At 35.5% G+C, this 14,497-nt stretch overlaps 1 protein-coding gene across 1 annotated transcript in view; it reads left to right on the top strand.

Annotated features, from left to right (window-relative positions):
- LOC107669238 (serine/threonine-protein phosphatase CPPED1-like) overlaps positions 1-14,497 on the top strand; it is a 46,113-nt gene that overhangs the window by 17,182 nt on the left and 14,434 nt on the right. Inside the window, 2 exon segments of the mRNA XM_016461412.1 lie at positions 1,262-1,480; positions 11,081-11,503. Coding sequence (XP_016316898.1) covers positions 1,262-1,480; positions 11,081-11,503 — 642 coding nt within the window.

The following is a 14,497-nucleotide window of genomic DNA, read 5'->3' as shown; positions in this document are numbered from 1 at the left end:
CCACCGGGACAAGACCACAGGAGCCAGTTGAGTCCTCTGCACAATGTGACTTTGCTGCAGCCTGGAATTGAACTGCTGGTTTGTCTGGCCAGAGGAGAACTGGCCCCCCGACTGAGCCTGGTTTCTCCCAAGGTTTTTTCTCCATTCTGTCACCGATGGAGTTTTGGTTCTTTGCCGCTGTCACCACTGGCTTGCTTAGTTGGGGACACTTAATATCCAGCGATATCGTCGACTTGATTGCACAGATACTATATAAACTGAACTGAGCTGGATGATGACATCACTGAATTCAATGATGAACTGCCTTTAACTGAAAATTGAGTGTTTACTATTGTCATTTTGCATTATTGACACACTATTTTCCTATTTAATACTGTAAAGTTGCTTTGACACAATCTGTATTGTTAAAAGCGTTATATAAATAAAGGTGACTTGACTTGACTTTAGTGAATCTAAACATATACTGCACAAGCAGTGTAGTCCAACTGCCAATAAATGACTTTTTTGCCAGTTCTTTTAGTAATCAAAAACGTACTGCCCAACTAGCATAGCTCAACTCCACAACGATCAACTCTTATGGGTCAGTTCTTTTTAGTGAACCATACAATTTACAATTAATTGTGAGACATAAATCTTTGTGGTTATTGACTAGCTGTTCATATGACAGCTAAGGATAAATCGGAATCATAAAATTCTTTTCCCTACTAGGATGCACTGTCAGGATCAGGAACAGATAGAAATTCTCTATTTTTCTTCTAGCTCTTGAGGCTTGCTGCTCTGACTGTCAAAAACCTCTTCACACACTCAGTGTAAGTGAGTATAGTGGAAAGCAAAGACAAGACTTGTATGATGTTCCCAGCAGGGTATCGTCTTCATTTATATTTTGACCAGGTTTTAATGCTGGAAGATTCTCACTGAATCATGGGTAAAAACTGTTCCTCAGCTGTATTTGTGTTGTAAACCCTGAGGTGTGAAAATTGACTTTTTCCTGCCGTTTTTGTTTCCTTATAACACAAGAACTGCTGTGAAGGTGTTATATACAGCTGAAGTTTCTATACGACAAGCGAGACAAAGTTTTCCACACATACCAGGTGTTAGAGCTGTGCCCTTAACTGACTCTCTCACTTGAGATAAAGATTTTTATAAATACTTTAAACAGTTTGATTGTTAGCATCTTATGTTATGTTTAATTATGCAAATTATGCAATTTTTACAGTAGATGGTTTGTCAGCCTCAGGTTATTTTCTCTTGTCCTTCCCAGATGAACAGAAGGAGTGGAACGGGCCCTTTTACTTCATCCAGGCTGCAGACCCCCAGCTTGGCCTGATGAAGGCGCGGAGGATTGGTGACTGTGATTCAGGAGGGGATGACTAGACTGAGGAGGTCTAGCTCACAAAACAGGCAGTCCAAGCAATCAACAAACTACAGCCCAGACCTCGCTTCCTGGTCCTGTGTGGAGACCTAGTCCATGCTATGCCTGGTGAGACATCTGTTCCACTGTAATGGTGCCGATAGAATGCTAAAGGATAGATTTCTCTTTGAATAATCTGAAGAACCTATTTTTTTGTGCAATGGAAAGGTTCCATGGATGTTAAATGTCCTTCTTGGAACTCTCGATGCCAATAAAGAACCTTTATTTTTACAGAGTCTTGGCAAAGTATTAATAGTAAACACAGTCTGTTGGTGTTTAAGTAATTTGTAAGCAGGATGTGTGCCAAATAGGGCAGGGCGGTGTTAGTATATATTTATAGCATACTGGCAACAATACAAAGTGTGTATCAGTAGAGTTTTGCTATATGGTGTATATTGCTGGACGTATATCCGGACAGTCATAAAGTGACAGCAGTTTAATATAGCTGCTGCTGTCTATGGTGTTATTTTGAATCAAACAACATAAAAAATAAAGGAATAATTCACCGTTCTTAACTTAATCTTAAGTAGTTGTAATCAATGTATATTTTACTCATACAGTGAAGACTATGCAGTGTTTTATTTTTACATTTGATTATTCAATTTCTATAGTATTTCTGTATCTGCCTAGTACTACTGTTAGACCATCCGGAAAAAAACTTAAAGCACTTTGTATTTGTCTTATTGCTTGTAATTTGCTCATATTTTTAATAGTAATAATAAAATAACAAAATACCTCTATCTGTGATATAGGCCTAAATTGTTCCTGTGAAATAAATTGTTTAAAATAAGAATATGAAATGAATGCATTGATTAATCTGTTAATATTAATCTAACAATAATGACAAGACTGCTCTTAATTTATTTCTTTATTAATTTATTTACTTATAGTCAGTCACTATCTTGAAATAATACTGTTTATATAATTTCTACCTTTGTTTTTATTTGTTGTTGCTTTTTATATATATATATATATATATATATATATATTTCAGGTAATTATTCATCTTATAATGAATTGATACACATATTTAATGTTTACTTGTGAAGGGCTTGGATGCTACAATACATTGCATTTATTAAAATAATATTTAATTTAATAGTTTTAACATTTGAATAACAAATACTATATTAGTATTTATATATGTTTCTATTATTAATATGATTATTATGATAATATTATTATTATTGTGATTATTAATATTATTCTTTGCAGCTAAATAAGTGTGTTTAGTTGCATATTAATTATTCGAAATAAACACTGTGCAATTTAACTGGTATTGCTGTTGACTACTAACATTTTTGAACACGTAGATAGATAATATAAAATATTATATGCAGGTTAAACATAAGATATAGGTCCAGTAGTAGAACAAAAAGTATAGAATTTATTAGAGAAAAAGCACACCTTAAGGTTCATTTATTTTCTGTTTATGATTGAAGAGACAAGGTTTGCATCGAAAGTCTCTTTATTCTTCTGTCGTCTCTAATCTTTGAGGTGGCTGTTATGAATTGGAGCTTGTGGGGCTGTGGACCATCTGCATGAGCCGACTACCTGCAATCTCGGCACTTATCTAATTGCCTCAGCTCAAAGCACACAGGGAAATAAAAAATAACCTCTGAAGGCCATGCGGCAGTTATTCTGCACATATGAATGTGTTGACTGGAAGTCACCTGTGAAGGTGACGGGAGTGTTTGTACATTAGGTTTCAAGTGCCGGGTCTCTGAGTCAATGTTTCTTGCGCTTGAATGTCTTGCACATGAGTGCTAATATCAAAGAGACAGTACATTTAAAGCTGTCATAAATGTTTCTCACCAAGTGAATTTAAATCACCCAAATGTTGACAGTAACTGGTTTTTCAATGGCTGACTTATCAGATTGTCCCTTTTAGGATCCGAGGGAACTCTGAAGTGTCATATTTGCCTGATTTAATATGAGCCCAGGTTTGTGGCTTCCCTGCTGGATGTAATTTACAGGTCAGGTTATGATAAGCTGCCTGTAAATGCACAGCTATGGAATTTTATGAGGTTTGGAGACCTTTAAACGGCCTGGCATCAACACCCATTAGTGTCAGGCCAGAAGAGCAGGCAGAGGATGCCATATGCATTACACGCCATGTCCATCATGCAGTGTGTTTTCCCTCTCTGCTCTGCACAGGCTTCACCAGACCTACGCCACTTCCTCCTCACCACTTCTTCATTAAGCATTAGGGTTTGATAGAACAGAAGTCAGTGACAGAGAACAGCTCCCTCAAAGTTTTATTTGCCTTTTGCAAATCACAAAAATCACAGAAAAATAACAACACACCAGCAGACAAATAAAAAAAAAGCAGGGGTGTGACCCTGATCTGACACTCTGTTGGGTGATGGTTGATTATAGCCAGACAAGGCTGCAAACACATTTTGACAAAGCTTCTGTAGCAATTTTCATTGTTGACTCAAAGAAGGAATTTTTCGTTTTTGATTAAAAAAAGTCCACTTTTCTTAGTACTTGTTTTCTCTAGAAATGGTTTTGTTAAATGTCAAGTCAGATACACAATGAAATGTGTACAAACATTTTAATATAGAATTTCCATTTAAAGTTTATTTCCAGAGTAAATAAATAAAATAAAATAAGGTGATGTTGTTGTGAGATAAAAAGAAGAAAGAAAAAAATACAGATTTTTAAGATGCAGTTACAAGTCTAAAATTGCAATTTGTGAGAAACATGACACATTGTGGGATATATAGGAAAGTCACAATTCCAAGAAACAAAGTTGCAACTATTATTCTTTGTAAACAGGTGGCTTTCATATTATATATTTTTTTTTAATTAGCACCTTACCTTTTACCTTAACTCCTAATTGTCCTATTATTAATTATTTATTGTCAAATATCAAATCAGATACATGTACAAACTTATACAGTAGATTTTTTTTTAATTTAATGACATTTTATACTGTATGCAAGCCAGTTTTTGCCTCAGAGTAAACAAACAAAAAAGTAAAGGGTTACCAATAAAAACAAAAAAATTAAAACTCATATTTTAAGACGCAATTACAAGACACATAAATCACAACTGCAAGTTATAAGTCATACAATGAGATATTATGTCACAATGTTTACTTGTGAAATGCTTAGATGCTACAATACATTGAATTTATTCAATTAATATAGTTTTAACATTTAAAAATCAAAATACTATATTTTATATTTCTATTTATATGTTTCTATTATTAATATGATAATATTATTATTATTGATTATTAAAATGATTCTTTATTGCTAAATAAGTCTGAGTTGCATATTAATTATTCAAAATAAACATTGTGCAATTTTATACTGAGATAAAATCCCAATTATGACTATAAAACATACCACACTATCCTGTCCCTTAAAATGCACACAAAAATCACCCTATTATTCATTTTTATTGAGGTTATACTTAAAATAATTACTCATTCAGCTGATGCACTGCCAAAAAATATGTTCTTGCCTAGCATGTGCTGTTTTGTAACCACTTGTAAACATTGCATAACCTACGGTTTGTGTCTTTTTTAAGTTATACACATGACTGGGTGCTAAATAAATAAACTCAGTGCCATGTCAAAAATGAACAAAAAATATAGTTAAAAATGAGAAGGTAGCAAATAAAGTGTTAAAATTCTTCCACTATATACAAAAGTGCAAGTGAAAATTATGAGGGTGTGCAAAAGAGAAATGACTATTGTATGATATTCTACATCTGAGCGACCATAATAGCAATATATATGTGTGTGATAAAGTTCATATGTGCATTATAAAGGTTTCTGCTGTATTGTTAGTGTTGCTGGCCCCTGGCAGAGTCCTCATTAAGTGTCTGGATAGCTTGGGTGTAGGAGCTCCTCCAGAACCTCTCAGTATTGACCCCAAGGCTTTGCTAGGCTTTTTCTGACTGCAGCAGTGAGAAGAAGCTGTTGTTTGGATGGCAGGGATCCGTAATGATTTTTTTTTTTTTGCCTTAGTCTTGCTCTGCCTGGTGTGGTTATCCTGCAGGCTGGGCAGTATACACTCTGTGATTCATTCAGACCATCACACCTTGTGCAGGTCTGGTGTGGTGCAGCTCACACAATAGACAGTAATACTGCCTGACAGGAGGCTATCAATAGTGCACCTGTAAAAGAATATCTGTGTCTTGGGGGACATCCTGAACTTCTCCGGGGAATAGAGGCGTTGCTGTGTCTTTGTGATTGATTTTTTTCTTTCGACTCACATAGAGCCGAAGCAGTCATCCTTGAATTCTGCAGTTCCAAATGGCTGGAAGCTTGCTGTATATTTTTGACCGAGCTTGTGGAGACATTCCACCATATTCCCCAGTGGTGGAACATGTCAATGTGATATATTTGTCATCTTTAAAGGGAAGTTTCTATACACAGTGAAAGTGGATGGTGACCAAAGCACTGGGTTTTGACACAAATTTCACGATTCGATTCGATTCTCTTTCACAAGCTTGCGATTCGATTACCAATTCGATTCGATTCAATGTCGATTATTTTGGATACATATCAGGTACAGTACATGCCAAATTTTCTCAAGGAAAAAAATCTCTCTCAACTAATGCTGTAAAATATATATGAGACTCAGTTGGTACTACATTATAATATTGAAGGCTAAAATTGACTGATTTGTGCTGTACAACTGCTCAAATTGCACTTAATGAAGTTTTTATAATAATTAAGTTACAATTACTTCAGTTAGTTTTTTTTTTTTTTTTTAATATACACATTTAAATGGTGGCTGTCATAAAAACTTGGACGGATTTATTCAAACAAAAAACATTAAAGAACAGTCAAAAAAAATCATAATGAATGTTATATGGTGCATATATTTAGCAAAATGCTCCTTTCTACAGTTTATTTTTCTGGTTGACTAATGAGTTTATGGTCACCAAATATGCTTTCTGGGATACAGTCAATGTGATGTTACATGAGTTGTTTACAAGCTGTTATATTGACGTCTTTGCACGGTTGAAACTGATTGAGCGATTACATGAGACAGGATACGGAGTGTAAAGGTGTACTTTCTTTTAACTTACCTTCGGATGTTTAGTCTTGTTTATTTTGTGCTGAAACTGGTATTAATGTGGAGGAGATGATCAGTTCACGCGCGCCTCGCGCTGCCACGTCTGTTGAACTGGGGCGCTTCAGCGATCTGTCACTCCACATTAAACAGCGCCAAAACGGCATTTATTGTTTGAATACTGCAATACAATGGACAGAATTTGAAATCTGAGCCTTTGTTTCATATTAAAAGTACCAACGCACAATGCTTATTGCGATTTATTGGATGGGAAGTGCCCTTCAATGTTGCGTCCATTGACTGAAATCAGGCTAGAATAATCGATTCTTGGGATTTAAGAATCGATATAGTTTCGTAAAAATGAGAATCGATTAATATCGAGATATCGATATTTTTTAGCCAGCCCTAGACCAAATGACTAAAGGTAAACTAAAAGTAGCACAAAGAAAGTCTTCTCAAACCATATGTTAGCTTTGTGTGAGCAACATGTTTGTTAAATAAAAAAGTGTTATTCACAAAGAAATCTCTGCAATTCTGAAATCTCATTTGCATTCACATATGACACCATTTCAAAGAGGTTGGTAAGATTTTTTTATGGTTTTGAAAGAAGCATTTTTATTTAATCAAAAATACAATAAAAGCAGTGATTTTGTGAAATTGTGATGTTACATGATCTTTCCGAAATCATTCTAATGCTGATTTGGTGCTCAAGAAATATTTCTTATTATCAATGTTGACAACAATTTGCTACTTAATATTTTTATGGAAACTTTTTGCATCGTTATAAATGCCTTTATTGTCACTTTTGATCAATGTATCATTGCTCAATATAAGTATTATATTTTTTAAAAACAAAGAAATAAAATCTTATTGACCCCAGAATTTAGAGTGTACATTATGTATGTCTTGTACATGCATACTTAATTAATAATTAATGAATTCTCTCTATGGCCCTGGCCACCATTTACCTACATTGTATGGAAATGAGCAGCAGAATCATTCTGTCTTATCTCTTTTTTGGTTTATAGATGAAAATTCATACAGGTTTGGTAACGACATGAGGGTTAGTGAAATAATTTTAATTCTTAGGTGAACTATCCATTTTTATGACAATCTCAGGGTTTAGGACAACCCTGTCAGTCAATATTTCCTTCATTAAACACGTGCTGTGACTCTTCAAGCCTCATTGGCGACCAAATCTGATTTTATTTCAGCCATTCTACCTCCTGTGTTCTGCCTGCCATAATGAACAGTGTGCGGCAGCATGTTGGACAAGCAAAGTTCGGCTCGGTAATTGAAGGGCCGCTCCATGATATCGGCACAGAATCCTTGTGAGCTTTCCGGTTCAAGGACTTCTCCTGACTGGCAGCAGGAGAGTCTGTCACTCCACATTAAACAGCGCCAAAACGGCATTTATTGTTTGAATACTGCAATACAATGGACAGAATTTGAAATCTGAGCCTTTGTTTCATATTAAAAGTACCAACGCACAATGCTTATTGCGATTTATTGGATGGGAAGTGCCCTTCAATGTTGCGTCCATTGACTGAAATCAGGCTAGAATAATCGATTCTTGGGATTTAAGAATCGATATAGTTTCGTAAAAATGAGAATCGATTAATATCGAGATATCGATATTTTTTAGCCAGCCCTAGACCAAATGACTAAAGGTAAACTAAAAGTAGCACAAAGAAAGTCTTCTCAAACCATATGTTAGCTTTGTGTGAGCAACATGTTTGTTAAATAAAAAAGTGTTATTCACAAAGAAATCTCTGCAATTCTGAAATCTCATTTGCATTCACATATGACACCATTTCAAAGAGGTTGGTAAGATTTTTTTATGGTTTTGAAAGAAGCATTTTTATTTAATCAAAAATACAATAAAAGCAGTGATTTTGTGAAATTGTGATGTTACATGATCTTTCCGAAATCATTCTAATGCTGATTTGGTGCTCAAGAAATATTTCTTATTATCAATGTTGACAACAATTTGCTACTTAATATTTTTATGGAAACTTTTTGCATCGTTATAAATGCCTTTATTGTCACTTTTGATCAATGTATCATTGCTCAATATAAGTATTATATTTTTTAAAAACAAAGAAATAAAATCTTATTGACCCCAGAATTTAGAGTGTACATTATGTATGTCTTGTACATGCATACTTAATTAATAATTAATGAATTCTCTCTATGGCCCTGGCCACCATTTACCTACATTGTATGGAAATGAGCAGCAGAATCATTCTGTCTTATCTCTTTTTTGGTTTATAGATGAAAATTCATACAGGTTTGGTAACGACATGAGGGTTAGTGAAATAATTTTAATTCTTAGGTGAACTATCCATTTTTATGACAATCTCAGGGTTTAGGACAACCCTGTCAGTCAATATTTCCTTCATTAAACACGTGCTGTGACTCTTCAAGCCTCATTGGCGACCAAATCTGATTTTATTTCAGCCATTCTACCTCCTGTGTTCTGTCTGCGATAATGAACAGTCAGCGGCAGCATGTTGGACAAGTAAAGTTCCACTCGGTAATTGAAGGGCCGCTCCATGATATCGGCACAGAATCCTTGTGAGCTTTCCGGTTCAAGGACTTCTCCTGACTGGCAGCAGGAGAGATCATCGAGGGAGGTGATTAGATTTGGAGAGCACTGAACCTGATGCTTTCCTTATGGGGCCTATAAAAATGTTTGCCTGCTGCCTGTAGCCTTGTGTGTGCTGTGGTAGGGGACATCTCAGAAGGTGAGGCAGGGGTTTTCTTATCCTTCTGTTTCCTCTTTCACATACGTTAGGTTTTTAATTGCTGTTGAAAGCGGATAAAAGTGAAGTTCTCTGAGGAGCAGCTGAACATCAGTGGGCTGACCAGAGGGAAATCAGCTCTGGAAGAGCCCTCATTTCTCTGTATGTTTATCTGATAGCAATCTCATTTGGGAGAGATTTTAATAGGTTTCTGTGGGATTTGGCACTGCTGGGAGAAATTGGGGACCTGTTGAAATTGAATGTTACATAACTTAGAGAGAAAGTCAAAGTGAGGCTCAGATTCAGATATTGGGAAATGGCATTGATCACAAAGTAAGAGTAGTAATTGGCCTGTTCACACCAAGAACACTTGCTTTTTTCAAACAACACAAAAAAGAAGTTGCTAAATAAAAAATTATATCAATTTTTTATAATTAAAAAAATATATATATGAATCTATTTTTAAACCTGTAAAACTTTCTTATGTCAATCAAAAATAAATAAATAAATACAAAATAACAAATCGAGCTGTATGGACTATTTTTTGTTGTTGGTTTTTTTTCTGTGGCCATAGAAATGATTAATCATTGTCACTTTGTCTAATTGAAAAGATCTGTGTGACAATTACCTCTACAGACATTTTTGTGTAAACAGCTAAAATAAATAATAAAATGACAGGAATTACCATTTATATCTACAGTATAACATTTAAAATAACATTTACATCTAGCATTACAATTCTTTATGGTATGTCAGATTCTCTTGCATTCTGTCTTTGCATGTGTGTGAGAGAAAACAGTCATAGGGCACAACATACAGTAAAAATATATTTACTATTTAGGCTATTTTTAGCCTCTAACTCAATCACTGGCAGTGAAATATAACTTTAGTAAAATTTACTAGCCAGTGGCTAATGACAGCCATTCTTTATCCTCGTGGCATACAATTTGGTCGCATGAGTGATTTGCTCACATTGTATAGAGGGTTGCTTGATAATAATCTACAAAAAATGTATCCAAATTTTTAGTAAGGTTAATTCTCTCCATAGACTAGAATCATGGTCTGTTGGTTTAGTTTTCTTTGTCTACCATTCACAACACTACAGTCACTAATGCCAACTCTAATTTCAGCTCCGCTACTCATTGAGTTTCAAATTCACAGCAGGCAATTAGCAAGATGCCCTACTTGTCATATTAGAGGTAACCTAAGGCTGTTATTAACGAGCTTCAAAACTCAACGCTTGACAGTCTGCCTTTACTTTAGAGAAATGCGGTTAGACCGAATGCTTCCCTATCTTCTGTATGAAACAGAAACTTTATTCTGAATCCTCCACATATTGCCTGCTTCAGTATTCTTTTGAAGATGGAAGGAGCCATTGAAGATAGTATTTATATACTATCACATACTCGTCTGGCGCTGCATCTTATTTTCCACTGAAAACCGACTGTTCCTGCTGTGTTCATTGCTGCTGTGCTCAATATTGCTCCGGAGGATTTAACTGTAGTTTTTTGTTATGTATATAGTCTTTTCTGCTCCTGTGCATATTATTCCACAAAAAATCTAAATATATTGTGTGTGTGCATGTATATACAGTATATATATATATATATATATATATATATATATATATACATACACACACAACACACACACACACACACATATATATATATATATATATATATATATATATAGTTTGAGATAATGTGTGCAAATATTTAAAAATTAAAAAAAATAAATAGATACAACTTGTTCTGCCTAAAACCAAGCCTTAAATATCCTGTTATTGAAATGGTTCTCATTACAGAATTAAATTGGGTTGCAGATGCTGTTTTCAGACTTCTTTAAATGAGGCTTTTCAACCAAGAAAAATCTCTTTTTATTTTCAGGATGTCCGTTCAGTGAAGAACAGGTTAAGGACCTCAAAGAAGAACTGAGAGGCACTGACCCCGACATTCCTCTTGTGTTCGTCAGCGGCAACCACGATCTTGGCAACACACCCACTCTGGAGAGCGTGGAGCAGTTCTGCCGCGATTGGGGCGATGATTACTTCAGTTTTTGTGTGGGTGGGGTGTTGTGTTTGGTGTTGAACTCTCAGTTCTTCTTCGACTCATCAGGCTGCCCTGAGTTAATGGAGGCCCATGAGGTCTGGCTGGAGAGCCAGCTGCAGAGAGCCATCCAGACCCCCTCTCGCCACGTGCTTGTCTTCCAGCACATTCTGCTCTTCCTCCGTACACCCGATGAAGAGGATGACTACTTCAACCTGCAGAGGGGAATCAGAGAGCGCTTGATCCAGAGATTCAAACAAGCAGGTGAGAAGAAAGCACTTGAGCCTTACACATCAAACAAGACAAGTGGCAAGTGTTCATACCTCATAGCATAAAGTATCAAGTATCAAATAAAGTGCTCTCTCGTTTAGCCTTTTCCCAAAAATGTGCTAAATAGTTATCAAAATTATTTTTTCCAACATTTATTTTTTTATTTTATGTATGTATCTTCTTGTTCCCATAAGAACAGCAGTACTTAAATTTTATTGATTTGCATTTTTTGCAGTGCTTTCACAAGGCATACATAAACAGTTTTAGTTCTATGAACTTTTCCACGACATTCTAATTTATTGAGATGCACCTGTAGTTAGAAGTATAAATCTGCTTTTCAGTAAGTGGTTAATGCAAGCAAATTCAGTGAGTCCATGATTCAGAACAATGACTTATGTTTTGTTTCTGACTGATTTGCCAAATGGTTAGATTAATAAAAACACAAAAAAAACAAAGCACCAATTGATTGATTTGTTTGTGAATTAGACAGAAAGGGTAACATATCAGTAGCATATATGTTAACTAGTCTACATAATGGATCAGTGTACAGTAAGCCTACAAACAAAATAATTCATTCAGTTATTTTTTTGTTTTTTCAGTGAAGAGAGTGAACTTTTCATATTAAACAAAACGTTTTCATTGTTTTTATTCAGTAGAATTGCGTTTAATTCTATAAAAAAGTATATACAGCTCCAGATAGTTAGCATGCCAAATATTTTGCGGGCGTCGGCGACGTGTCGGCGATTCCCTCAGATCGCGTCTTTGATAATTCACACTGCGTGATTGTCACTTGCGTGAACGAGCACCGATTTGCCTCCGATGTCGGGCATTTGTCGGCGATTTCGCAAAACCTGTCGGCGAGTGAAAAATCGGGCTAAAATCGTGCAGTGTGAACTCGGCATTAGGGGAAAACATGCTGATCACTCCAGGGGCCTCATTTATAAAATGTTGCGTATAGAGAATGAGGAGTTACGTCACGATCTTTTCACTCAGCATTGCATTTCAGGAAGGCACCGCCATATTAGCAGGATACGCTATCCGTTCCCATGGTTACTTCTCATTCTCTATAAGGATAAATGCTTATCTTTTGTTTTGTTTTTGCCTTTAAGTTAAACAACCATTCATTCTTCATTGTATCGTTTGCAGGGAAGAGAAGCTATTTTATCGCACTGCATGATATGCACTGCATTTCTCTCTTAGGTTTTGTAGAATTTGGTTTACAGTGTTTACCCGATTAGCTTGAATACAGTGTCGCTCGCTGCTGCTTCATCATATGGTACATTATCCAAATAAAAGTGTGTTCAACAAGCTGACAGAAGTCGATCCATTTCTTTGTTGGAAACTTTTAAATGACAAAGTATAATTGTTGTCATTATAAATATTCATTTTTCCATGGCCACGGAGGAGAATCACAGATTGTGGGTCACATTCAGCGAACAGTCACGAACTCACTGTACTTTTTATATTTATTTCAACAAATGACAAGCAAAATCAAATCCCTAGGAGCTTGGGGAAAGTTTTGTAGCATTTTCAAATGCTGGTTAAATGTGCTAAGACAGTGATGCTAAAAGACATGCAGATAAGCCAGAATATCAACGCGACATGTTTAAATGTAAAGCGTTTCCTCTCTTTAGAAAACTGTAATCTAGAAAGCGCTTCTGGATTAAGACAGCGATTTCTAAAGTTCATATTTTGGGCTCATCTGTTTTTCCACACATATGCTTTATTAGTAAGGTGTGTGTACAGAATGTGGTCTTTAAATATCACTGTCTCGGTGCATTAAGCGCGTTCTTTATATGAGAGGAAAATGCTTAACGTGTACATAAACGCGTTGCGTTCACATTTTGATCTTATATACATATCTGCACATAGTATATGCTTTACAATTTTGTCTTTATCACGGTCTTGGTACATTAAGCCACTTTAAGCATTTGTCCTAAATTTGTTCTAAGATCATTTCTCAAAAGTGCATAAGTGCGATTCAGAGAAAACGAACGTGCGCACAAAAACACGTGCGTACGCCTCTCTTCCAGATGTGGCATTTATAAATCGCAAATGATGTTGAAATTGTGCGCAGCTGACTGGTGTCAGATCTCCAGCTTGTACACGCCCCCTAATTAATATCATTACCATATAAAAGGGCACACGCCAATATCTGAATTTCTATGCTTGAGAATGACGAGCACAAAGAAAAAAAAACTTAACTGAGTCTGAAATTGAGGTCCTGCTGGCGGAGGTAGAGGTTCATACGGGAACGCTTTTTATTTAATAATGTGTAATTGAGAAAACGAACGTGCGCACAAAAACACGTGCGTACGCCTCTCTTCCAGATGTGACATTTATAAATCGCAAATGATCTTGAAATTGTGCGTAGCTGACTGGTGTCAGATCTCCGCCTTGTAAACGCCCCCTAATTAATATCATTACCATATAAAAGATCACACGCCAATATCCGAATTTCTATGCTTGAGAATGACAAGCACAAAGAAAAAAGAAAAAAGAAAAAAGAAAAAAAAAACTTTACTGAGTCCTGGTTGAGGTCCTGCTGGCGGAGGTAGAGGTTCGTGCGGGACGCTTTTTATTTAACAATGTGTAATTATTCTGTGGACAAACAATGTGTGTGGTTATATTTTTTCTATTGACTATTATCAAAATTACTACTTCTAGAAACAGTAGTAGTAGTCGTAGTCGTAGTCGTAAAACAATTAGGTTTTTAAAAGTAAGAATAAACTACGAATTAAAGTAAAATGTTCAGTCATCTTATAAAAAGTGAGCCATCCTACTTTTAAAATCACTTGCTATGACAACTAATAAAAAGTTTAGTATCACGAAATTCTTGCAATACTTTAAAAAACATTATTGAAAGAAAAATTGGACGTTTCATATCATAATAAAATAAATTATTACACGATTATGGTCTCCGGTCTGAAAAGACCTGCATGTGATTTGGCATTTCTTTATATTTACACAGTTTACTAATGCTGCTCA

Source organism: Sinocyclocheilus anshuiensis, unplaced genomic scaffold (assembly GCF_001515605.1).
Source record: "Sinocyclocheilus anshuiensis isolate Anshui unplaced genomic scaffold, SAMN03320099.WGS_v1.1 scaffold220, whole genome shotgun sequence".
Taxonomy (NCBI): Eukaryota; Metazoa; Chordata; class Actinopteri; order Cypriniformes; family Cyprinidae; genus Sinocyclocheilus; species Sinocyclocheilus anshuiensis.
Note: the sequence above shows the minus strand (reverse complement) of the source record. Positions and strands in the feature narration are given on the sequence as shown.